At 48.9% G+C, this 27,668-nt stretch overlaps 1 protein-coding gene across 1 annotated transcript in view; it reads left to right on the plus strand.

Moving 5' to 3' along the window:
• cntn2 (contactin 2) overlaps positions 1-27,668 on the plus strand; it is a 146,757-nt gene that overhangs the window by 45,598 nt on the left and 73,491 nt on the right. Inside the window, exons 3-5 of the mRNA XM_070859477.1 lie at positions 1,229-1,404; positions 4,364-4,459; positions 7,674-7,883. Of these exons, the coding sequence (XP_070715578.1) occupies positions 1,229-1,404; positions 4,364-4,459; positions 7,674-7,883 (482 nt within the window). The remainder of the gene's footprint in view (positions 1-1,228; positions 1,405-4,363; positions 4,460-7,673; positions 7,884-27,668) is intronic.

The following is a 27,668-nucleotide window of genomic DNA, read 5'->3' on the forward strand; positions in this document are numbered from 1 at the left end:
GAGAGAGTGTCGGGGTGGGGGGAGAGAGAGTGTCGGGGGGGGGGGGAGAGAGAGTGTCGGGGTGGGGGGAGAGAGAGTGTCGGGGTGGGGGGAGAGAGAGTGTCGGGGTGGGGGGAGAGAGAGTGTCGGGGTGGGGGGAGAGAGAGTGTCGGGGATGGAGAGAGAGAGTGTCGGGGGGTGAGAGAGAGTGTCGGGGGAGAGGAGAGAGTGTCGGGTGGGGGAGACGGGGGGAGAGAGAGAGTGTCGGGGGGGGCGGGGGGAGAGAGAGAGTGTGGGGGGGGAGAGGAGAGAGTGTCGGGGGGAGAGGAGAGAGTGTCGGGGGGAGAGGAGAGAGTGTCGGGGGGGAGAGGAGAGAGTGTCGGGGGGAGAGGAGAGAGAGTGTCGGGGGGGAGAGAGAGAATGTCGGGGGGGGGGAGAGGAGAGTGTGTCGGGGCAGAGGAGAGAATGTCGGGGGAGAGGAGAGAGTGTTGGGGGGGAAGACGGGGGGAGAGAGAGAGTGTCAGGGGGAGAGAGAGAGTGTCGGGGGGAGAGAGAGTGTCGGGGGGGGGGGAGAGAGAGTGTCGGGGGAGGGAGAGAGAGTGTCGGGGGAGGGAGAGAGAGTGTCGGGGGAGGGAGAGAGAGTGTCGGGGGAGGGAGAGAGAGTGTCGGGGGAGGGAGAGAGAGTGTCGGGGGAGGGAGAGAGAGTGTCGGGGGGGGAAGAGAGTGTCGGGGGGGGAAGAGAGTGTCGGGGGGGGAGAGAGTGTCGGGGGAGGGAGAGAGAGTGTCGGGGGGGGAAGAGAGTGTCGGGGGGGAAGAGAGTGTTGGGGGGGGAGTGAGTGTCGGGGGAGGGAGAGTGTCGGGGGCGGGGGGAGAGAATGTCGGGGGGGGGGGAAGAGAATGTCGAGGGGGGGAGAAAGTGTCGGGGACGGGGTGGTGAGTGTGTCGGGGGGCGGGGGGGGTGATGGAGAGAGTGTCTGGAAGGCGGAGGGGGAGTGTAGGGGGGGAGGGGGAGTGTCGGGGGTGAAGGGGAGGGGGTGGGAGGGGGGGAGTGTCGGGGGTGGGGGTAATGGGGGTGAGAGTGCCGGGGGGGAGAGTTTGGTTTGGTGCAACTCCGTGAATGGAAGTGCTTTTAGCTCTTTGCAATTTTGCAATAATTGGATAAAAATAATTTTTTTGCATGAATGATTGTTGTTCCCTGTAATAATACGAGACTGATTATCCGGCTTTCTGGTGTAATTCCTCCTGGCAGGTGGAAGTTGAATGGGACAGATATTAACATTGAAGGGGATAGCCGTTACAGTCTGGTCGGAGGAAATCTGGTGATCAATAACCCAACTCGCTCCAAGGACCCCGGATCCTATCAGTGCCTGGCGACAAACATAATCGGGACTGTCATAAGCAAAGAGGCCTTCCTGCGTTTTGGCTGTGAGTCTTCCAGTAGCTGGTATCTGTGGTGGGGTGGCGGGGGGGGGGGTTCCTGTGCCTGTGCCTCAGATACTGTCACGAGCCTTAAAGTAGAAACCTATGGTCAGGGTAAGAGGCAGCAACGATTCCCAATAGCCAATTACAGATGCACCAACCTTAACGTCCTCGACCAGGCCAACATCCCCAGCACTGAAGCACTGACCACACTTGATCAGCTCCGCTGGGCAGGCCACATAGTCCGCATGCCAGACACGAGACTCCCAAAACAAGCGCTTTATGCGGAACTCCTTCACGGTAAACGAGCCAAAGGTGGGCAGTGGAAACCCTCAAAGCCCCCCCTGATAAAGTGCAACATCCCCACCGACACCTGGGAGTCCCTGGCCAAAGACCGCCCTAAGTGGAGGAAGTGCATCCGGGAGGGCGCTGAGCACCTCGAGTCTCGTCGTCGAGGGCAGTCAGAAATGGAGCGCGATTTGGACTGTTCAGCGATCTAAGGACTCCCTTTTAGAGTGGAAGCAAGTCTTCCTCGATTCCGAGGGACTGCCTATGATGATGATGATGGACCTCTCTGGTCCAGCACCCTCGGGGATCTGACCGGTGCTGGAACAAGGAATTTTTCCGAAGCACTTGGAGGTCAGTGCTGGTGATCGCTGAGTGAGGGAGGAGAGGCGGGGAATGTTGGGTGATTGGTCATTTCTCTGTCTGTCTCAGGTTTGACGCCCCTTCACTGCGCCCTCAAGTCCCACAGTTTCATCAATGAGGAAGCAGAGTGAGATGCTGAGCATCACCTGGAGCGTATAATGGCGAGCTCCAGGCCCAGGCCCAGGGAAGCGGCAGTTCCGCAAACTAATGCCGAACCACGGATGTTTCCGGACCAGAGAGTCCTGGACCAGAGAGATTATGAGGGGGCTTGACAAGGTGGATGCAGAGAGGATGTTTCCACTGATAGGGGAGACTAGAACTAGGGGACATAAGAGCTAGGGGACATAATCTTAAAATAAGGGGCCGCCCATTTAAAACTGAGATGAGGAGAAATTTCTTCTCTCAGAGGGTTGTAAATGTGTGGACTTCATTGCCTTAGAGAGCTGTGGAAGCCGGGACATTGAATAAATTTAAGACAGAGATAGACAGTTTCTTAACGGATACGGAAATAAGGGGTTATGGGGAGCGGGCAGGGAAGTGGAGCTGAGTCCATGATCGGATCAGCCATGATCGTATTGAATGGCGGAGCAGGCTCGAGGGGCCGTATGGCCTACTCCTGCTCCTGTTTCTTATGTTCTTATTCTTATGTAGCCTGGCAAACCAAATCAAAGCAGGATTCCTCATTGTGAAGCTGTTCCTGGTCAGTCCTGTGATGGACTGCGCTGTTGCCTCAATGAACTGAGCCTTGTAGTGGGTGCGTGTCCCCCTCCTCTGATTCACCTGCCCAGCGAGTGCCGGATCTCAACTGCGTTTCGGTGGGATAGAAGCAGAAAGGCAGCCCTGCACGAAGAGGGGTGGTTGCAAGACATGCCCGCCCCAGGCCAATGTCCTGCAGCTCTTGTGGTTGATCCAAAGCAGTGTGGGCAGAGGTCTGGCAGGCAGATCAACTCACCAACTCATTGGCCAGGAAATGAAGCTCTTCCAGAACATTGGTTTGCAGTAATAGTGACAGACATGCATTTCTTTCAGAAATGTAGATTATTTTGAACCCTGCCCATTCGGATGAGTTGAAATCATTCTTGCCACTGGCCACAAAGGACATTTAAAATGAGATAATGCCCTCTGGGGCTAATTCCTAGTAGGCACTCTCTTAGATAAGCCTTCTAATCCCCTTCCCTCATTCAACTCCACTGCCTGTCCCTTAGTCCAGCTATCAAATGTGCACAAGTCCCTTTGAGCCTCCCTATGGGGATGGAGAACACAGATAGAAATATTTATTGGCGGACAATGTCCTCTGAAGGAGGAAATACACTAATTTCTTTGCAAATAGAGAAAACCTTGTGGGATATGAGAAAGTGGTAAAGTGCAACTTGTGTCTTCACGTCCTCCCTCGTGCCAGTTGCTGATTGCAGTCCGCAACCGTGCCAGCCTATGTTCCTGTCACGGTGCCGAGTGGATCATAGGGTAATGGGTTACTTGTGAGCCTGGTAATAAAGGCTTCTTCAAGTACCTTTACCATGAGCTACGGTCGATTTTCTGAGGTGATGTTCTCAGGAGAACCACTGCAAAAATCTGTGCTAGGGTGGGGGGGAAGTGGGCGGGGGCTGGGGGGGAGTGGGCAGGGCTGGGGGGAGTGGGCGGGGTGGAGTGGATGGGGGGGGGCTGGGGGTGATTGGGTGGGGGCGGGGGGGGAGTGGGCAGGGGTGGGGGGAGTGGGTGAGGGCAGGGGAAGTGGGTGAGGGGGAGTGGGTGGGGGCAGGGGAAAGTGGGCGGGGAGAGTGGGTGGGGGCGGGGGGGGGAGTGGGTGGCGTGGGGGGAGGGGTAGAGGGCGGGTGGGGAGTGGGTGGGGGGGGGGAATAGTGGGTGGGGTGGGGGGGCGGAGTGGGTGGGGGCGAGGGGGGAGTGAGTGAGGGTGGGGGGCGGAGTGGGTGGAGGGGAGGGGGCGATGGGGGAGTGGCGGAGTGCAGGGGGTGAGTGAGGGGGGGCTAGTGGGAGTGGGTGTTGGCGGGGGGAATGGGTGGGGGCAGTGGGTTGGGGCGGGGGGAGTGGGTGGGGGCGGGGGGCAGTGGGTGGGGGCGGGGGGAATGAGTGGGGGCGGAGGGGGTAGACCCGAACACCTCCGAGTTAAACAATGGGGGAAGGGAGAGCGACACAGACCCATCTCACATCATGTTTGTCACATGGGAACAATGCGGTGGATGGTACAAGTACCACCATGATGGGGTGACGTGGTTGAATGTGAGATGCATCATTTTGCTGTGTTCAGAGGTCCCTCAGTAAACCCGTCATTAACCTGATTCACTCTGCTTGTTGTCAGATCTTTCGCAGTTTTCAACAGAAGAGAGGGATCTGGTGAAGGTGTCTGAAGGGGTGGGGGTAGTGCTACCCTGTAACGCACCCCCGCACTATCCAGGTAATCACTGCGGCGCATGAACTGTGTGAGGCACCATGTGTCGCCATTTTAATATATACGTGTAATACCAATCAACGCTGTGGAACTCCTTAACTCCCTTAGTCTTTCGGCCCTTCAATCTACAGCCTTCGGGATCACAGCCTCCGCACTGTGTTCCTCTCCAATACTAATTTAATGCTTTTATTAGTTGCTTTATCACAGACTTTTGACATTTTTAACTATTGAATACCATATCTACATCTTTAGTGATGGGGAGTTAAAGGGAGATTTGGTAGAGGTGTTGAAAATTAGGAAGAATTTCAAGCTGGGTAACATCGCCCGTCTCCGCTCCGCCTCAGCTCATCCGCTGCTGAAACCCTCATCCGTGCCTTTGTTACCTCTCGACTTGACTATTCCAACGCACTCCTGGCTGGCCTCCCACATTCTACCCTATGTAAACTTGAGGTCATCAACAATTCGGCTGCCCCGTGTCCTAACTCGCACCAAGTCCCGCTCACCCATCACCCCCTGTGCTCGCTGACCCTACGTTGGCTCCCAGTTAAGCAACGCCTCGATTTCAAAATTCTCATCCTTGTTTACAAATCCCTCCATGGCCCTCGCCCCTCCCTATCTCTGTAATCTCCTCCAGCCCCACAACCCCCGAGATGTCTGTGCTCCTCTTCTTATGCCCTCCTGAGCATCCCTGATTATAATCGCTCCACCATTGGTGGCCGTGCCTTCTGTTGCCTGGGCCCCAAGCTCTGGAACTCCCTCCCTAAACCTCTCCGCCTCTCTACCTCGCATTCCTCCTTTAAGACGCTCCTTAAAACATACCTCTTTGACCAAGAATTTTTCCTGCCGTAATTTTTTCTTAAGTGGCTCGGTGTCAAATTTATTTTTGTCATGTAATACTTCTGTGAAGCGTCTTGCAACATTGTACTACATTAATGGTGCTATATAAATACAAGTTGTTGAGTGAATAGAGAGAAACTGTTTCCTCTGGCGGGATGGTAGGTAACAGGGGGCACAGATAATTGGTAAACGAGCCAGGGAGGGGAGAGGGGGAGAATTTATTTTATGCAGCGAGTTGTTAGAATCTGGAGCGCGCTGCCTGAAAGGGCGGTGAAAGCAGATTCAATGGTAACTTTCTGACGGGAATTGGATAAATAGTTGAAAAGAAAAAAAAGATGTAGGGCTACGGGGAAAGAGCAGGGGGGCTGTGGGACCAATTGAATGGCTTTATCAAAGAGCCCTTACTGGCACGATGATTCTCTGATTTATTTATCGTCCTCTCCCCAACCTCATTTTCATTCTGTGAATCCTGGCCAAATGATTAATCTCTCATAATTTGCCCAGAGCCAATTATCCTGGCCAATATTTATCCCTCAATCAACAAAACAAAACAAAACCCAGTTTATCTGGTCATTTGTCACGTCGCTGTTTGTGGGAGCTTGCTGTGCTCAAATTGGCTGCCCCGTTTCCCGCATTACAACAGTGACTACACTCTCAAAAGGTACTTCGTGGGCTTTAAAGCGCTTTGAGACGTCCGGTGGTCGTGAAAGGCGCCATATAAATGCAAGTCTTCCTTTCTTTCGTTTTCATAGGAACAGGAAGAGGCCATTCTGCCCCTCGAGCCTGTTCCACCATTCAGTGAGATAATAGAGAATGTTCCCTCTTTTGTTTTTGTACACAGTCCCTTTAAACTTGCTGCGTGATTTATTTTCCAGAGACAAGAGCTAACGAGGGACCTGCCTGTGACCTCCCGATCAATGCACCAACATTGATTATGGCTGACCTGTATCTTAACTCCATCCACCCATCTTGGCTTCATTTCCTTTTATACCCTTGCCTCGCAAAGATCTATCGCTCCCAGACTTAAAACTATTAGTTGTCAGACTTTAAAATTATTATTTCATAAAATAATCATAGATTCTTACAGCACAGCAGGAGGCCATTTGGCCCATCTTGCCCGTGCCGGCTCTTTCAAGAACGATCCAATTAGTCCCCACCGCCCGACCCCCTGCTCTTTCCCCACAGCCCTGCACATTTTCTCCCTTCAAGTATTTCTGGATACGTGACTGGATATTGACTGGAAGAAGAAAACTTTCATTGGACAATGGGGGTCTGCATATATCCAGGCTGACACTCCCAGTGCAGTGCTGAGGGAGTAGTGCAGTGCTGAGGGAGTGCTGCACTGCCGGAGGTGCCGTCTTTTTTAATGAGACGATAAACCAAGGCCTTGTCTGCTCTCTCAAGTGGACTTAAATGATCCCATGACACTATTTTGAAGAGGAGCAGGGGAGTTATCCCCGGTGCCTTGGGGCCAATATTTATCTCTCAATCAACATAACAAAAACAGATTATCTGGTCATTATGGCATGTTGGCCTTCATAGCGAGGGGATTTGAGTACAGGGGCAGGGAGGTGTTGCTACAGTTGTACAGGGCCTTGGTGAGGCCACACCTGGTGTATTGTGTACAATTTTGGTCTCCTAACTTGAGGAAGGACATTCTTGCTATTGAGGGAGTGCAGCGAAGGTTCACCAGACTGATTCCCGAGATGGCGGGACTGACCTATCAAGAAAGACTGGATCAACTGGGATTGTATTCACTGGAGTTCAGAAGAATGAGAGGGGACCTCATAGAAACGTTTAAAATTCTGATGGGTTCAGACAGGTTAGATGCAGGAAGAATGTTCCCAATGTTGGGGAAGTCCAGAACCAGGGGTCACAGTCTAAGGATAAGGGGTAAGCCATTTAGGACCGAGATGAGGAGAAACTTCTTCACCCAGAGAGTGGTGAACCTGTGGAATTCTCTACCACAGAAAGTTGTTGAGGCCAATTCACTAAATATATTCAAAAAGGAGTTAGATGAAGTCCTTACTACTAGGGGGATCAAGGGGTATGGCGAGAAAGCAGGAATGGGCTACTGAAGTTGCATGTTCAGCCATGAACTCATTGAATGGCGGTGCAGGCTAGAAGGGCTGAATAGCCTACTCCTGCACCTATTTTCTATCTTTCTATTATCACATTGCTGTCTGTGGGAGCTTGCTGTGCGCAAATTGGCTGCCGCGTTTCCTACATTACAACAGTGACTACACTCCAAAAGTACTTCATTGGCTGGAATGTGCTTTGAGACGTCCAGTGGTCGTGAAAGGCGCTATAGAAATGCAAGTCATTCTTTCTAAGCACTTGACAAATGGATTGATTTTTCATTCAATGCTTGTTTGCACTGCAGGCCCTGCCTACCGTTGGTTTATCGACGAGATCCCCAACTTCATAACGCCCGACGAGCGACACTTCATCTCCCAGGTGACGGGTAACCTGTACATCGCCAAGGCAAAGACTTCCGACACCGGCGCTCACTCCTGCTACCTCACCAGTCACATCGACTACGCTACAACCAGCGTCTTCAGCAAGTCCATTCCTCTGGCCGTGCAGACCGTGGGTCAGTCACTTTTACCTTCGTCAAAAGTAGCGCTCTCCGGTCTCCCAGTTCTGATTAACAGTTTGCAGTGAACGCAGGCCGAGTTACAACAGTGGAGTTAAAGCTCAGACTGATGGCTTTTTGTTTGGCACAAGGGTAACTAAATATGCTCAACAGGTTTGTAGAGATGTGGGTGCCGGAGGGACTGGAGTGCTTCATCACCCCCGGCAACCAAATTTTAATTTGAACCATGTCTAAAGTTTCATTTGTTTAAGTTTGTCCGTTTTAATGCCCCCGCCCCCTTTTAGCCAGAGGGCACTTGTATTAAATTTTGCCATCTAATTTACCCCTTTAATAAGGGGACATTTGATTTACAGGTACAACTAAAATAGTTCTAGAGATGGGCATCCGAGCCAGGGTGTCCCTGGAGATGGAGCACGCGGTGTCCACCGGTACGCTCACAGCTTTCCGTGAGAGGTGGACGCCGGAGGGACTGGAGTGCATCATTTCAACAGGGAACAGAATTTTAATTTGATCTGATTTGAAAGAGGGTCCCTTTTAATTTCCAATTGTTAATTTGTGGTTTTTAGTGCCCTCCAACAAAAAAAAGGGAGCACTTGATTTAAATTTACTTTTAAAATAGTTGTAGGGATGGTGGCCCCTTTATTTATTGAGGACATGGCCTGGAGGGTGTTGCACGGGACAGTCCCACGCAATAAGTTTTTAAATCAACTCACGGACTCCCAGGCCGCCTATAATTTCTGCGGTCTAGAGGAGTCTGTGTTCCATGTGTATGTAGAGTGTGAGAGGCTGCAGTCCCTGTTCCATTATTTGAAGGGGCTGCTCCTCAATTTCTGGCTGCACTTCAATCCCACGCTCCTGATCTTTGGGCACCCTGTGCGGAGGGGAGCGGGCAGGTCGGAAGGCCTCCTCGTAGGACTGCTCGTGGGCCTGGCCTAGGTGGCCATTAACCGGTCCAGGCAGCGGGCGGTCGAGGGGATCGTTCAGCCCGACTGCCTGCCTCTCTTCCACGGGTACATCCGGGCCAGGGTGTCCCTGGAGATGGAGCACGCAGTGTCCACCGGTACGCTCGCGGCCTTCCGCGAGAGGTGGGCGCCAGAGGGACTGGAACGCATCATCACCCCCGCAAACAAATTTTAATTTGATTTAAGTTTCAGTTAAAGTTTTATTTGGAAATTTGTGGGTTCTAATGCCCTTGCCAAAAGGGGGCACTTGATTTAAATGTTCTAACAAAATAGTTGTAGAGCTGTTGAGTTGGGAGTGGCTTAGCCAGTCATGTGATATGCACAAGACTCAATAAAACCCCAGCCAGTTGGGTTCAGGGTGTGAGCCTAGTGGATGAACATTGATGAGGAGATTCAACACCGCCTCCAGTGCACCAGCGCAGACTTCGGCCGCCTGAGGAAAAGAGTGTTCGAAGACCAGGCCCTCAAATCGACCACCAAGCTCATGGTCTACCGGGTGTAGTAATACCTGCCCTCCTGTATGGCTCAGAGACATGGACCATGTACAGTAGACACCTCAAGTTACTGGAGAAATATCACCAACGATACCTCAGCAAGATCCTACAAATCTCCTGGGAGGACAGACGCACCAACAGCCCCAGCATTGAAGCACTGACCACACGTGATCAGTTCCGCTGGGCGGGCCACGTTCTCAGCATGCCAGACACAAGGCTCCCAAAGCAAGCGCTCTACTCGGAACTCCTTCATGGCAAATGACCCAAAGGTTTTCAGAGAAAATGTTACAAGGACATCCTCAAAGCTTCCCTGATAGAGTGCAACATCCCCACCGACACCTGGGAGTCCCTGGCCAAAGACCGCCCTAAGTGGAGGAAGAGCATCCGGGAGGGCGCTGAACATCTTGACTCTCATCGCCGAGAGCATGCAGAAATCAAGCGCAGGCAGCGGAAAGAGCGTGTGGCAAACCAGACTCCCCACCCACCCTTTCCTTCAACCACTGTCTGCCCCACCTGTGACAGAGACTGTAATTCCCGTATTGGACTGTTCAGTCACCTGAGAACTCATTCTAAGAGTGGAAGCAAGTCTTCCTAAATTCTGAGGGACTGGCTATGATGATGATGGGATGAACTGGTAATGTGTAGTGTGATTGTTAAACCTTTGCTAATAAACCAACTAGTTCTTAATAGCAATGTGTTGCTATGAATTCTCAGCATAGAGCCCATGAAGAAAATATATTACAAAGAGTTACAGAACCAAGGCGAGTGGGTGGAGTTAGGATACAGATCAGCCATAGTGATCTAATTGAATGGCAGAACAGGCTCGAGGGGCTGAATGGCCTCCTCCTGTTCCTATGGAGCATTGGACTGGTAAACTGGATCCCCAAAGTTGAAGCCAGTTTTGAATAACTTGGCTTCATGCAAATCGTGAGTTCTATTATTTTCTTAGTCGTTCAACTGAGCATCTTAAGAAAGGACAAAAAATTGACTAGCTGCATAAGGGAAGGGCAACCATAAAATGCCGTCCTGCGCTACTCACGTTGGGTTCCTGGTAAATCTATCAGTAAGTGAGATACAGAAAGTGCCTCAAGCTGTAAATGACCAGTGTCAGTACTTAAGGAGGTGGCCTTGGAAATAGCGGATGCATTGACAGTCATTTTCCAACATTCCATAGACTCTGGATCAGTTCCTATCGAGTGGAGGGTAGCCAATGTAACCCCACTTTTAAAAAAAGGAGGGAGAGAAAACACAGGGAAATATAGACCGGTCAGCCTGACCTCAGTAGTGGGTAAAATGATAGAATCAATTATTAAGGATGTCATAGCAGCGCATTTGGAAAGAGATGATATGATAGGTCCAAGTCAGCATGGATTTGTGAAAGGGAAATCATGCTTGACAAATCTTCTGGAATTTTTTGAGGATGTTTCCAGTAGAGTGGACAAGGGAGAACCAGTTGATGTGGTGTATTTGGACTTTCAGAAGGTTTTCGACAAGGTCCCACACAAGAGATTAATGTGCAAAGTTAAAGCACATGAGATTGGGGGTAGTGTGCTGACGTGGATTGAGAACTGGTTGGCAGACAGGAAGCAAAGAGTAGGAGTAAATGGGTACTTTTCAGAATGGCAGGCAGTGACTACTGGGGTACCGCAAGGTTCTGTGCTGGGGCCACAGCTGTTTACATTGTACATTAATGATTTAGACGAGGGGATTAAATGTAGTATCTCCAAATTTGCGGATGACACTAAGTTGGGTGGCAGTGTGAGCTGCGTGGAGGATGCTATGAGGCTGCAGAGTGACTTGGATAGGTTAGGAGAATGGGCAAATGCATGGCAGATGAAGTATAATGTGGATAAATGTGAGGTTATCCACTTTGGTGGTAAAAACAGAGAGACAGACTATTATCTGAATGGTGACAGATTAGGAAAAGGGGAGGTGCAACGAGACCTGGGTGTCATGGTACATCAGTCATTGAAGGTTGGCATGCAGGTACTGCAGGCGGTTAAGAAAGCAAATGGCATGTTGGCCTTCATAGCGAGGGGATTTGAGTACAGGGGCAGGGAGGTGTTACTACAGTTGTACAGGGCCTTGGTGAGGCCACACCTGGAGTATTGTGTACAGTTTTAGTCTCCTAACTTGAAGAAGGACGTTCTTGCTATTGAGGGAGTGCAGCGAAGGTTCACCAGACTGATTCCTGGGATGGCGGGACTGACATATCAAGAAAGACTGGATCAACTGGGATTGTATTCACTGGAGTTCAGAAGAATGAGAGGGGACCTCATAGAAACGTTTAAAATTCTGATGGGTTTAGACAGGTTAGATGCAGGAAGAATGTTCCCAATGTTGGGGAAGTCCAGAACCAGGGGTCACAGTCTAAGGATAAGGGGTAAGCCATTTAGGACCGAGATGAGGAGAAACTTCTTCACCCAGAGAGTGGTGAACCTGTGGAATTCTCTACCACAGAAAGTAGTTGAGGCCAATTCACTAAATATATTCAAAAAGGAGTTAGATGAGGTCCTTGCTACTCGGGGGATCAAGGGGTATGGCGAGAAACCAGGAATGGGGTACTGAAGTTACATGTTCAGCCATGAACTCATTGAATGGCGGTACAGGCTCGAAGGGCCGAATGGCCCGCTCCTGCACCTATTTTCTATGTTTCTATGTCTATTGACACCATTGTGTCAGCCAATAGATTGGAGGTGGGGCACGACTTGCGCCGGACTCGCAGCAAGCAGTCTATTTTACAGAAAACAGAGTCTATTTACTCATCAAATAGAGTCTGTTTAAACAGCGCACTACAGCAAACAGTCTACAGTGTCTATTTAAAAAGAATCTCTATGAACTACAGCAAACAGAACTCCTGACTGAAACAATATCTCCTGATTAAATACACACATATTGATATATATATACGCGGATAGCTATCTATTTATTTATACACACATATATATAAAACATATGTACTCTATTATGTATATCTGTTGCATTATTAAAAAAGACATTAGGTTGAGTTTCCATCAAAAATGCCAATGTTGAAATAACAAGAGAAAGCTGGACTCTCCGGAGAGATAGTAACCTGTTTATGTATCATGGAAGAAATATTGAAAATAACCAGCAGTAAACAAATCGGAAAGGAAACACACACACACCATGGTTGCTGAGATCAGTGACGCTGCTTAATTGAACAGATGGAACGTAAATTCTCCAAAAGAAGCCAGAAGTTGCACAAATGTTATGCTCCATCTGTTATTTTTTTGTCCACCTTGTTCCTGAACTAATAGACAAACGTTCTTCTGTACAAGGAGTATCTCAGGACATGTGCGGCTGGCTTCAGTTCTGCTGCTTTTGTGTTGGAGGGGCGGGGGTTTAGGATTAGCACTGAAATGTCACGTAAAAATCCTAAACCTCGGCTAATTATCGGCACCCTGCGCTAATCTGCAGGGGCTGCAATGTGGAATTATTCATAAGAAAGCCTCCACAACCTGTAAGTAAACAAGTGTTAGTCAATGCCCAGTGCCTGTTGCCACGGTTACCGCTGTGGCAATTTCTTTTTACACACACAATGATCGCGGCATCAATAATATGAAATTCGAAGTCGAGGTCAGTTTTGCGCTTAATGGGAGAACATAGAAAATAGGTGCAGGAGTAGGCCTTCTGGCCCTTCGAGTCTGCACCGCCATTCAGTAATATCAGGGTTGATCATTCACCTCAGTAACCCTTTCCTGCTTTCTCTCCATACCCCTTGATCCCTTTAGCCGCAAGGGCCATATCTAACTCCCTCTTGAATATATCCAATGAACTGCCATCAACAACTCTCTGCGATAGGGAATTCCACAGGTTAGCAACTCTCTGAGTGAAGAAGTTTCTCCTCATCTCAGTCCTAAATGGCTTACCCCTTACCCTTAGACCGTGTCCCCTGCTTCTGGACTTCCCCAACATCGGGAACATTCTTCCCGCATCTAACCTGTCCAGTCCCATCAGAATTTTATATGTTTCTATGAGATTCCCTCTCATCCTTCTAAACTCCAGTGAATACAGGCTCAGTCGATCCAGTCTCTCCTCATATGTCAGTCCTGCCATCCCGGGAATCCGTCTGGTGAACCTTCGCTGCACTCCCTCAATAGCAAGGACGTCCTTGCTCAGATTAGGAGACCAAAACTGAACACAATATTCCAGGTGGGGCCTCACCAAGGCCCTGTACAACTGCAGTAAGACCTCCCTGCTCCTATACTCAAATCCCATGCGATGAAGGCCAACATACCATTTGCCCTCTTCACTGCCTGCTGTTCTGCATGCCAACCTTCAATGACTGATGAACCATGACACCCAGGTCTCGCTGCACCTCCCCTTTTCCTAATCTGCCGCAATTCAGATAATATTCTGCCTTCGTGTTTTTGCCCCCAAAGTGGATAACCTCTTTGAGTGCCCACTCGCCTAACCTGTCAAATCAACCTGCAGCCTCTTAGCATCCTCCTCACAGCTCACACCGCCACCCAGTTTAGTGTCATCTGCAAACTTGGAGATAGTACACTCAATTTCATCATCTAAATCATTAATATATATTGTAAAGAGCTGGGGTCCCAGCACTGAGTCCTGCGGCACTCCACTAGTCACTGCCTGCCATTCTGAAAAGGACCCACTAATCCCGACTCTCTGCTTCCTGTCTGCCAACCAGTTCTCTATCCACATCAGTACATTACCCCCAATACTATGTGCTTTGATTTTGCACACCAATCTTTTGTGTGGGACCTTGTCAAAAGCCTTTTGAAAATTCAAATACACCACATCCACTGGGTCTCCCTTGTCCACTCTACTAGTTACATCCTCAAAAAATTCCAGAAGTTTTGTCAAGCATGATTGCCCCTTCATAAATCCGTGCTGACTTGGACCAATTCTATCACTGCTTTCCAAATGCGCTGCTATTTCATCCTTAATGATTGATTCCAACATTTTCCCCACTACTGATGTCAGGCTAACCAGTCTATAATTACCCGTTTTCTCTCTCCCTCCTTTTTAAAAAAGTGGTGTTACATTAGCTACCCTCCAGTCCATAGGAACTGATCCAGAGTCGATAGACTGTTGGAAAATTATCACCAATGCATTCACTATTTCTAGGGCCACTTCCTTAAGTTCTCTGGGATGTAGACCATCAGGCCCTGGGGATTTATCGGCCTTCAATCCCGTCAATTTCCCTAAAACAATTTCCCGCCTAATAAGGATATCCTTCAGTTCCTCCTTCTCACTAGACCTTCGGTCCCCTAGTACATCCGGAAGGTTATTTGTGTCTTCCTTTGTGAAGACAGAACCAAAGTACTTGTTCAATTGGTCTGCCATTTCTTTGTTCCCCATTATAAATTCACCCGAATCTGACTACAAAGGACCTACGTTAGTCTTCACTAATCTTTTTCTCTTCACATATCTATAGAAACTTTTGCAGTCATTTTTTATGTTCCCAGCAAGCTTCCTCTCGTACTCTATTTTCCCCTTAATTAAACCCTTTGTCCTCCTCTGCTGTATTCTAAATTTCTCCCAGTCCTCCGGCTTGCTACTTTTTCTGGCTAATTTGTATGCCTCTTCCTTGGATTTAACACTATCCTTAATTTCCCTTGTTAGCCACGGTTGAGCCACCTTCCCAGTTTTATTTTTACTCCAGACAGGGAAATACAATTGTTGAAGTTCGTCCATATGATCTTTAAAGGTTTGCCATTGCCTCTCCACCGTCAACCCTTTCAGTATCATTTGTAGTCTATTCTAGCCAATTCGCACCTCATACCTTCAAAGTTACCTTTCCTTATGTTCAGGACCCTAGTTTCTGAATTAACTGTGTCACTCTCCACCTTAATAAAGAATTCTACCATATTATGGTCACTCTTCCCCAAGGGGCCTCGCACAACAAGATTGCTAATTAGTCCCTTCTCATTACACATCACCCAGTCTAGGATGGCCAGCTCTCTGGTTGGTTCCGCGACATATTGGTCTGGAAAACCATCCCTAATACACTCCAGGAAATCCTCCTCCACCGCATTGCTACCAGTTAGCTTAGCCCAATCAATATGTAGATTAAAGTCGCCCATGATAACTGCTGTACCTCAATTGCACACATCCCTTATTTCTTGTTTGATGCTGTCCCCAACCTCACTACTACTATTTGGTGGCCTGTACACAACTTCCACTAGCGTTTTCTGCCCTTTGGTATTCCGTAGCTCCACCCATACCGATTCCACATCATCCAAGCCAATGTCCTTCCTTAGAATTGCATTAATTTCCTCTTTAACCAGCAACGCCACCCCGCCTCATTTTCCTTTCTGTCTATCCTTCCTAAATGTTGAATACCCTTGGATGTTGAGTTCACAGCCTTGGTCACCCTAGAGCCATGTCTCTGTGATGCCAATCACATCGTATCCGTTAACTGCTATCTGCGCAGTTAATTCATCCACCTTATTCCGAATACTCCTCGCATTGAGGCATAGAGCCTTCAGGCTTGTCTTTTTAACACACTTTGACTCTTTAGAATTCTGCTGTAAAGTGGCCCTTTTTGTTTTTTGCCTTGGATTTCTCTGCCCTCCACTTTTATTATTCTCCTTTCTATCTTTTGCTTCTGTCTCCATTTTATTCCCCTCTGTCTCCCTGCATAGGTTCCCATCCTCCTGCCATATTAGTTTAACTCTTCCCAAACAGCACTAGCAAACACTCCCCCTAGGACATTGTTTCCGGTCCTGCCCAGGTGCAGACCATCCGGTTTGTACTGGTCCCACCTCCCCCAGAACCGGTTCCAATGTCCCAGGGATTTGAATCCCTCCCTTCTGCACCACTGCTTAAGCCACGTATTCATCTGAGCCATCCTGCGATTCCTACTCTGACTAGCACGTGGCACTGGTAGCAATCCCGAGATTACTACTTTTGAGGTCCTACTTTTTAATTTAACTCCTAGCTCCCTAAATTCGTCTCTTAGGACCTCATCCCATTTTTTACCTATATCATCGGTACCTATATGTACCACGACAACTGGCTATTCACCCTCCCTTTTTAGAATGTCCTGCATCCGCTCCGAGACATCCTTGACCTTTGCACCAGGGAGGCAACATACCATCCTGGAGTCTCGGCTGCGGCCGCAGAAACAATTGAATCCCCTATCACTATCGCTCTCCCAATCTTTTTCCTGCCCTCCTGTGCAGCAGAGCCACCCTCGGTGCCATGAACCTGGCTGCTGCTGCCCTCCCCTGATGAGTCATCTCCCTCAACAGTACCCAAAGCGGTGTATCTGTTTTGCAGGGGGATGACCACAGGGAACCCCTGCACTACCTTCCTTGCACTGCTCTTCCTGTTGGTCTTCCATTCCCTATCTGGCTGTGTCCCCTTTTCCTGCGGCAAGACCAACTCGCTCAACGTACTATTCACATCATTCTCAGCATCGTGGATGCTCCAGAGTGAATCCACCCGCAGCTCCAGGGCCGCAATGTGGTTGGTTAGGATCTGCAGGCGGACACACTTCCTGCACACGTAGTCGTCAGGGACACTGGAAGCGTCCCTGACTTCCCACATAATACAGGAGGAGCATAACACGTGTCCGAGCTGTCCTGCCATGACTTAACCCCTAAATTAACTTAATTTGGCAACAACAATGCTAAATGTTACTGAAATAGAAAATAAAAAGAAAAACTACTCACCGATCACCAGCCAATCACTTACCCCCTTGGCTGTGACGTCACCTTTCAATTTCATTCTACTTTTTTGCCTTCTCTCCCTGCTGCAGCTGCACCAGCTGGCCTCTTGTAGGCCTCACTCACGCTGCTCCCACCTCTCACCGACTGCTGCTGCCTCAGGAACCCCCGCTGGGCCTTTATAGGCCTCACTCACACTGCTCCCGCTTCTCACCGACTGCCGGCACCTCAGGAACCCCCGCTGGGCCTTTATAGGCCTCACTCACGCTGCCCCCGCCTCTCACCGACTGCCGGCAGCTCAGGAACCCCCGCTGGGCCTTTATAGGCCTCACTAACGCTGCTCCCGCCTCTCACCGACTGCCGGCACCTCAGGAACCCCCGCTGGGCCTTTATAGGCCTCACTCACGCTGCCCCCGTCTCTCACCGACTGCCGGCACCTCAGGAACCCCCGCTGGGCCTCTTGTAGGCCTCACTCACGCTGCTCCCGCTTCTCACCAACTGCCGGCACCTCAGGAACCCCCGCTGGGCCTTTATAGGCCTCACTCACGCTGCTCCCGCCTCTCACCGACTGCCGCCAAATAAAATCATTATTCTCACATTTCAAAACAAAATACTTTACAAAGACGGAATGTGTATTTGATGAAATCTGCATTTTTGAAAATGATTTCACATTATCTGAATCTCCCAGATCATTAATTCATGTAAATAGACAACACGTCTACACATGTACCAATGTCTGCCTCTGCAAGAACCATTTGACAAACTGCGCCGTGACATCTCAGCATAGATGTCTCCCTTAATTTGTTTGTTTCTTTGAAACTTCAGATTTTATTGCATTTCTGGCAGCAGGATTTACAAAATATATCCACAGGCACAGATGGTCAGCAGATTTTCTGGGTGATTCTGCATTCCTTCTGTAATACTGTAAAGCTGCATGTACAAGATCGGAGAACTAAGGCTGCAATGTTGCTCCCTGGGAGTGCAGCTTCTCACGAGAGCACCACCTCCTGAAACAAATGTTCCCTGTAAGCTGCACTTTGTTCTGCGCGCGGTTCCTTTAGATTTCCGGGCATAAGAACTTAAGAACTAGGAGCAGGAGTAGGCCACCTGGCCCCTCGAGACTGCTCCACCATTCAATAAGATCATGGCTGATCCGATCATGGACTCAGCTCCACTTCCCTGCCCACTCCCCATAACCCTTTACTCCCTTATGGCTCAAAAATCTGTCTATCTCCACCTTAAATATATTCAATGACCCAGCCTCCACAGCTCTCTGGGACAGAGAATTCCACAGATTTACAACCCTCTGAGAGAAGAAATTCCTCCTCATCTCAGTTTTAAATGGGCGGCCCCTTATTCTGAGACTATGTCCCCAAGTTTTAATTTCCACAATGAGTGGAAATATCCTCTTTGCATCTACCTTGTCGAGCCCCCTCATTATCTTAGACGTTTCGATAAGATCAACTCTCATTCTTCTGAACTCCAATGAGTATGGGCCCAACTTACTCAACCTATCTTCACAAGTCAACCCCCTCATCCCCGGAGTCAACCTAGTGAACCTTCTCTGAACAGCCTCCAATGCAAGTGTATCCTTCCTTAAACACGGAGACCAAAACTGTACGCAGTACTCCAGGTGTGGCCTCACCAATACCCTGTACAGTTGTGGCAGGACTTCTCTGCTTTTATACTCTTTCCCCTTGCAATAAAGGCCAACATTCCATTTGCCTTCCTGATTTCTTGCTGTACCTGCATACTCACTTTTTGTGTTTCATGCACAAGGACCCCCAGGTCCCTCTGTACTGCAGCACTTACAGTTTTTCTCCATTTAAATTATAATTATGCACGGCACTTACAATGGAGATGCCGGTGAGCTACCTGTGTGGGAACTTGCGGGTGACAACGTGCAGCTTAGAGGGAACATCGCACAGAACTCGCCCCTTTTACCGACTGTACAGCTCATACCTTGCATGCTACTTTAAAAACAACCAGCAATTTCTGTGAGATAACAGTGCACAAATCATCATCATCATCATAGGCAGTCCTTCGGAATCGAGGAAGACTTGCTTCAACTCTAAAAATGAGTCCTTAGGTGGCTGAACAGTCCAATACGAGAACCACAGACTCTGTCACAGGTGGGACAGATAGTCATTGAGGGTAAGGGAGGGTGGGACAGGTTTGCCGCACACTCTTTCCGCTGCCTGCGCTGGATTTCTGCATGCTCTCAGAGATGAGACTCGAGGTGCTCAGCACCCTCCCGGATGCACTTCCTCCACTTAGGGCGGTCTTTGGCCAGGGACTCCCAGGTGTCGGTGGGGATGTTGCACTTTATCAGGGAGGCTTTGAGGGTGTCCTTGTAACGTTTCCTCTGCCCACCTTTGGCTTGTTTGCCGTGAAGGAGTTCCGAGTAGAGCGCTTGCTTTGGGAGTCTCGTGTCTGGCATGCAGATGATGTGGCCTGCCCACAAATCATGCCATGATCAAAGACATGGATAGCTATAAAGCGCTTGTGTAAACAGAGAGGATGTTTGTTTTGTACTGAGGGTCCGCTACAAGTTAGCTGTGGAAGTGGATTGGTTCAGCTCCAACAGCACTCAAAAAGCTCGACACCTTGTAGGGCTAAGCATCACTGTTTGGTCACCAGTGAAAGCTGTGGCTCCGTTGGCAGCAACCTTAGCCTCCGAGTCCGAAGGTTGTGAGTTCCTGGCCAATATTTATCCCTCAATCAACAACACTAAAACAGATTATCTGGTTGTTATCACATTGCTGATGTGGGAGCTTGCTGTGTGCAAATTGGCTGCTGCGTTTCCTACATTTCCACACTTCAAAAAGTACTTCAGTGGCTGTAAAGCGCTTTGGGACATCTGCTGGTCATGAAAGATACTATATAAATGCAAGTCTTATCTTTCTGGAGGAGATTAAGCCTCTGATCCTCTGATTTCTATGATCGTGACCCCAACCACTAGCTTAAACATCCACTCCCTCCATGACGCACCGTGGCTGCAGTGTGCACCATCTACAAGATGACTTCAGCAACTCGCCAAGGCATCTTCAGCAGCACCTCCCAAACCCGCGACCTCTACCACCTAGAAGGACAAAGGCAGCAGATGCATGGGAACACCACCACCTCCACGTTCCCCTCCGAGTCGCACACCATTCCTACATCGTCGCTGGGTCACAATCCTGGAACTCCCTACCTAACAGCACTATGAGACTACCTTCACCACACGGACTGCAGCGGTTCAAGAAGGTGGTCCACGGCCCATCGCCTTCCCAACGACAACTCGGGATGTGCAATAACTAGCAACCCCCACATCCCGTCAAATGGTGGGAAAAAAGAGAGAGAAGTTTAGAGCACAGAAGGAGGCCATTCAGCCCATCGTGTCTTGCTAGATCTGAAGCATTTCAAACAAATCCCAGTGCACCTCACTCTCCCCATATCCCTGAATCTCTGCTTTGAACATTTATCCAAATTTCTCTTCAACCATGCCCTGTAGCAAATCATTCCACACCCCAACAACCCTCCTTTGCCTCAACAAAAGATAATTAGGAGTCCATTCAGTTTTTAAGATCTAAATAATCTGTAAAATCCACGCCCTGTAACTTGGCCAGCCTTACATAAAGCCCTTTGATATATTTTCCATATTTGTTAAATCCCTAGTTTGAGTTTGTATATCACTTGTAAGGTCTTAAAATAGCTGCCAGACAAACCACTTCAGAGTTCCTCCAGTTACAATGGCTGTCTTCACAATGTGCGAGAAATAATGGATATGAAATGTTTTGAAATTCTATCATACTCGTTGATATTGATCAATTGCTCAATCAATCATTGCACATTATCAGAGAATCAGAGAATGGTTACCGCACAGAAGGAGGCCTTTTGGCCCGTCGAGCCCGTGCCGGCTCTCTGCAAGAGCACCTCAGCCTGTCCTACTCCCCCCCGCCCTTTCCCTGTCACCCTGCAAATTTTTTTCCTTCAGGTACTTATCCAATTGCCTTTTCAAAGCCATCATTGAGTCTGCCTCCACCACCCTCTCAGGCAGCGCATTCCAGATCCTAACCACTCGCTGCGTAAAAAGATTTTTCCTCATGTCGTCATTAGTTTTGCCAATCACCTTAAATCTGTGTTCTCTGGTTCTCGACCCTTCCACCAATGGGAACAGTTTCTCTGTCTACCTACCCTGTCCAGACCCCTCATGATTTTGAACACCTCGATCAAATCTCCTCTCAACCTTCTCTGCTCCAAGGAGAACAACCCCAGCTTCCACAGTCTATCCATGTAACTGAAGTCCCTCATCCCTGGAACCATTCTCGTCAATCTTGTAAACAGTGACACAATTCACATAGTAATTGCGTTTTTATAATGTATTGACCAGATAAAAACTGCATTGATAAAAAATTCCCATTGTACAGTATGTCTTCATTATCGAAAGCATTGGGTCTCATTATTGGCCAAACTATCGACCATTATGAAAAGGAATATCATGCACCTGTTAAATGGCCCGCTGTTTGTTGTTGGCAAGTGTCTGCTAGCTTAGATGTTAACCAATCAGGATGTGAGTGGTGGGCAAAAAAACCGAGCAATCGCGGCCCTCGATTGTTTTCAATTGACCAATCAGCAAGTGTCACAAACCGGTCTGAGCTGAGCTGACGACTGGGGTTTGAAGTTAGGATGGTACAATGGGGCGTGATTTGCGGCCCTCACGGGCACGTTTGAGGTGTGCACGCGCCCATAGGGGCCACGCAGGTTCCGGGTTTAAGCATGCGCCACAATGACCGATCCTCCGCATCCCCGGGGAAAGGGCCTCCGCGGACGCAGAGATGGGCTGTTGGCACAACATCTGCCCATCGAACGTCCGTAAAATTCTTACCCCTGATAAAAGCAGGTGTAGGGCCTGCTTTCACCAGCGTAAGAGTTTTAAAATACATTTATTTTTTAAAATTTCATTCATTTAGACTTATGTGCAATAACGTTATATTTTTAGCCCCTTTAAAACATTTACATTTATTTTTCAAAAAATTAAATTTTTGTTTTAACTGCTTGCTACATTGTATTTTAATTATTGTAATTTTAAAAATCTATTTGTTTATGTTAGATGTATTTTTTATGTGACCCCCATTCATGCTTATGGGGAATCCGTACACATGCAATCCCCATAAGCAAGAATGGGGATTCCCCCTTCTTTCATTGGTTGTGCTGGTCCATGTGATCCATGGGGCGCTTGCGAACCTCCTGTGCCCCTGGGATACGTGGGCCTCAACGCGTCTGCGCATAGAGGCCCAGGAGCGAGGCTCTCTGTGAAAACCGAGGCATCAGAACATAAGAAATAGGAGCAGGAGTCGGCCATTTGGCCTCTCGAGCCTGCTCTGCCATTTACTAAGATCATGGCTGATCTGATCATGGACTCAGCTCCACTTCCCTGCCTGCTCCCCATAACACTTTATTCCCTTATCGCTCAAAAATCTGTCTATCTCTGCCTTAAATACATTCAATTACCCAGCCTCCACAGCTCTCTGGGGCAGCGAATTCCACAGATGAACAACCCTCTGAGAGAAGAAATTTCTCCTCATCTCAGTTTTAAATGGGCGGCCCCTTATTCTGAGACTACGTACCCTATGAGTGGGAATATCCTCTCTGCATCCACCTTATCAAGCCCTTCCATTATCTTATATGTTTTGATAAGATCACCTCTCATTCTTCTGAACTCCAGTGAGTAGAGGTATAGAAAATAGGTGCAGGAGTAGGCCTTTTGGCCCTTCGAGCCTGCACCACCATTCAATAAGATCATGGCTGATCATGCACTTCAGTACCTCATTTCTGCTTTCACTCCATACCCCTTGATCCCTTTAGCCATAAGGGCCACATCTAACTCCCTTTTGAATATATCTAATGAACTGGCCCAACCTACTCAACCTTTCCTCATAAGTCAACTCCCTCATCTCCGGAATCAACCTGGTGAACCTTCTCTGAGCTGCCTCCAAAGCAAATATATCCAGAAGGGAAGTGCGTAGATTTTTTGCAGCCAAATTCAGCCCCAATGTGACTCAGTGCCAGTGTGGTGAGGGAAGGAGAAATAAGCCAGGGTTCCTACTGCTGATATAAAATCCGCCTGGGGAATCTCAGCCCAGCTATGTGCAACGCAGCAAGGAGGCAGCTCACCACCCCCACCTTCTCGAGGGCGACGAGGGATGGGAGTTAAATGCCGATGTCTGCCAGTGACGCACACATCCCGAGAATGAATAAATATTGAATAAATATTCATGTGGTGCAATAAAATCAGTTTTAATTCCGTGCTATGTAACATTAATTGTCAATCTTCCCCAAGATTAACTGGTGCAGGATTGGAAAAGCATCACGCTGGTGAGTTGTAACCTGAGGCACATTGTTAGCAGAGAAAAGGGAGGAGTGCTACGTTGCAATTAACTGCACACCAGATGACCTCTGAGTGCTTGGTGCCAATGCTGGTGCCTGATCTGGAACGTGTTCCCATCCCGGACCTAATGACTCAATTGGGTTTACTGAGGCAGAGCAGGAAGGTCCCAGCATTCGGTTCATATACGGTGCAGCAGTATCCCATTAAAGTCACTCTTACCCAGTGTCGCGATTAACAAGTTCTTTACTTAGAGCCACAGAATGATACAGCACAGAGGGAGGCCATTCGGCCCATCGTGCCTGTGCTAGCTCTTTCAACAAGTGATCCAATTAGTCCCCCTCTCCCCTGCCCTTGCACCGTAGCTCAGTAAATTTTTCCCCACGGACAGCTTGCGATAAAATCCATCATCAGCATCATAGGCCGTCCCTCAAAATCGAGGAAGACTTGCTAAAAGTGAGTTCTCACACGACTGTACAGTCCAATACGGGAATTACAGTCTCTGTCACAGGTGGGACAGGCAGTGGTTAAAGGAAAGGGTGGGTGGGGAGTCTGGCTTGCCGCACGCTCCTTCCGCAGCCTGCGCTTGATTTCGGCACGCTTTTGGCGACGAGACTCGAGGTGCTCAGTGCCCTCCCGGATGCACTTCCTCCACTTCGGGAGGTCTTTGGCCAGGGACTCCCAGGTGTCAGTGGGGATATTGCACTTTATCAGGCTTTGAAGGTGTCCTTGAAAAGTTTCCTCTGCCCACCTTGGGCTTGCTTGCTGTGTAGGAATTCCGAGTAGAGCACTTGCTTTGGGATAAAATGCAACCATCACATGACAACTAAATAATGGGCGCCAGCCAGTGGCATCACGTCTGCTGAAAGGCTAAGCAGAGATTTCTGTCTCAAAGAATGGAAAATCAGCCAGAATTCCCCCCTCACCCCCTCCGCCCGCCCCCCCGCCCCACCACCCTCTCCTGGCCACGATACAAAAACCTCTGCTGAAATTGTCTCTGTGCAGATGCCACGCGAAGACAGGATTGGGTTACATAGAAACATAGAAATTAGGTGCAGGAGTAGACCATTCAGCCCTTCGAGCCTGCACCACAATTCAATAAGATCATGGCTGATCATTCACCTCAGTACCACCTTCCTGCTTTCTCTCTATAGCCCTTGATCCCTTTAGCCGTAAGGGCCACATCTAACTCCCTCTTGAATATATCCAATGAACTGGCATCAACAACTCTCTGCGGTAGGGAATTCCACAGATTAACAACTCTCTGAGTGAAGAAGTTTCTCCTCATCTCAGGCCTAAATGGCTTACCTCTTATCCTTAGACTGTGTCCCCTGGTTCTGGACTTCCCCAACATCGGGAACATTCATCCTGCATCTAACCTGTCCAGTCCCGTCAGAATTTTATATGTTTCTATGAGATCCCCTCTTATCCTTCTAAACTCCAGTGAATACAGGCCCAGTCGATCCAGTCTCTCCTCATATGTCAGTCCTGCCATCCCGAGAATCAGTCTGGTGAACCTTCGCTGCAATCCCTCAACAGCAAGAATGTCCTTCCTCAGATTAGGAGACCAAAACTGAACACAATATTCCAGGTGAGGCCTCACCAATGCCCTGTACAACTGCAGTAAGACCTCCCTGCTCCTATACTCAAATTCCCTAGCTATGAAGGCCAACATACCATTTGCCTTCTTCACCGCCTGCTGTACCTGCATGCCAACTTTCAGTGACTGATGTACCATGACACCCAGGTCTCGTTGCACCTCCCCTTTTCCTAGTCTGCCGCCATTCAGATAATATTCTGCCTTCGTGCCATCTGTGATGTCTTCCGGCTACCCCTTGTCGGCCAGTGGCTCAGTGGGTAGCACTCGCGCCTCTGGGTCAGAAGGTTGTGGGTTCAAGTCTCACTCCAGCGACTTGAGCACAAAAATCTAGGCTGACACTCCCTGTGCAGTGCTGAGGGAGTCCTGCACTATCAGAGGGTGCCACCTTTCGGATGAGATATCAAACCGAAGCCCCGTCTGCTCTCTCAGGTGGCTGTAAAAGAATCCCACTATTTCAAAGAAGAGCCAAGGGAGTTATCTCTGGTGTCCTGTGGCCTATATTTATCCCTTAATGAACATTACTGAAACAGATGACCTGGTCATTGTCACTTTGCTGTTTGTGGGAGCTTGCTGTGCGCAAATTAGCTGCCGCATTTCCTACGTTACAACAGTGGCTACATTTCAAAGGTACTTCATTGGCTGTAAAGCGCTTTGGGACGTCTGCGGTTGTGAAAGGTGCTATATAAATGCAAGTCTTATTTTTCTTTTCTCTCGCTTTGAGAATGTCCACTGGTGCGAAGCTGCAAATATCACCTGGCACTCGCGGGTCTGTACATAAGAGCATAAGAATTAGGAGCAGGAGTAGGCCATTTGGCCCCTCGAGCCTGCTCTGTCATTCAATCAGATCATGGCTGATCTTCTACCTCAACTCCACTTTCCTGCACTGTCCCCATATCCCTTGATTCCCTTAATATCCAAAAATCTATCGATCTCGGTCTTGAATATACACAAAGACTGAGCCTCCACAGCCCTCTATGGGTAGAGAATTCCAAAGATTCACCACCCTCTGAGTGAAGAGGTTTCTCCTCATCTCAGCCCTAAATGGCCGACCCTTTATTCTGAGACTGTGACCCCTGGTTCTAGACTCCCCAGCCAGGGGGAGACTTCCTCCCTGCATCTACCCTGTCAAGCCCTGTAAGAATTTTGTATGTTTCAGAGATCATCTCTCATTCTTCTAAACTCCAGAGAATATAGGCCTAGTCTACGCAATCTCTCCTCATAGGACAACCTTCTCATCCCAGGAATCAGTCTGGTGAACCTTCGTTGCACTCCCTCTATGGCAAGTATATCCTTCCTTAGGTAAAGAGACCGACACTGTGCACAATACTCCAGGTGTGGTCTCACCAGGGCCCTGTATAATTGCAGTAATACGTCTTTACTCTTATACTCAAATCCTCTTGTAATAAAGGCCAACATAGCATTTGCTTTCTTAATTGCTTGCTATACCTGCATGTTAACTTTCAGCGATTCGTGTACAAGGACACCCAGGTCCCTCTGAACACCAACATTTCCCAATCTCACCATTTAAAAAATACTCTTCTTTTCTATTTTTCCTACCAAAGTGGATAACTTCACATTTCTCCACATTATATCGCTCTTCGAAAGAGCCGGCACAGGCTCGATGGGCCGTATGGCCTCCTTCTGTGCCGTACCATTCTATAGTTTTATGTAAAGGGTTTATTAATCTCAACACTGGGTAAGTGTGATTTAAATTAACTAACGAAAGCATCCCCTTGCTGTACTTTTCCATGATTCTATTTTCTTCTAGCAGTGGCAGCAAATCAAATCAAACGTCACTATCCAAGTCGGATATCCAGGCCAAAGCTTCTGGTGTAACAGCGTGGATATCTTGTAGGCTGCTTGTGAATTCCCTCTGAGGGCAGTGCTCGATGATGTGCTCCAGGGTCTGATTAGGATCTCCACAGTCACATGATGAAGATGCTTTAATCTTCCACCTCATCATCATCATAGGGCAGCCCCTCGGAATCGAGGAAGACTTGCTTCCACTCTCAAAATGAGTCCTTAGGTGGCTGAACAGTCCAATATGGGAATTACAGTCTCTGTCACAGGTGGGACAGATAGTCGTTGAGGGAAAGGGTGGGTGGGACCGGTTTGCCGTACGCTCCTTCCGCTGCCTGCGCTTGGTTTCTGCATGCTCTTGGCAACGAGACTCGAGGTGCTCAGCGCCCTCCCGGATGCACTTCCTCCACTTCGGGCGGTCTTCCACTTATAGAGAAGGTGGCAGCATCGACCATAACCGGTTCTGAGGCGGTTGATGGCTGTCCACTGTTTGCGAGGAAGGTTTGATCCTCCAGGTCGTCCTGTGGCGTCCTCGATAAGGAATCCATTCCGTATGTCGCAGTTCTTCCAAGCATTTCGCCATCGGTCATCAAGGCTGAGGGACGATCGCTGAAGGGCTTCGGCGACGGTCCAAAATGGCCTTCTACACTTGAGACGGGTTGGTGGTAGGTTGTTCAGGTCGGCCTGGATTGCCATGTGTTTGCTGGTGTAGCGGTTGCATTCTCTGGATATTCGCGACATAAGGTGTGGTGGTACGATGTTTGCAAGCACGGGGACTCTATGAAGTATTGCAATGGCCGATGGAGTGAGTCAAGGAGGAACTATATCTTTATTTCGTTCCTTCATTCTCCATCACCTGCTGACCATCTAGAGTCCTCCTGCATAGTGCTCCCCCTGACGT

This window comes from Pristiophorus japonicus, chromosome 17 (genome assembly GCF_044704955.1).
Source record: "Pristiophorus japonicus isolate sPriJap1 chromosome 17, sPriJap1.hap1, whole genome shotgun sequence".
NCBI lineage: Eukaryota > Metazoa > Chordata > Chondrichthyes > Pristiophoridae > Pristiophorus > Pristiophorus japonicus.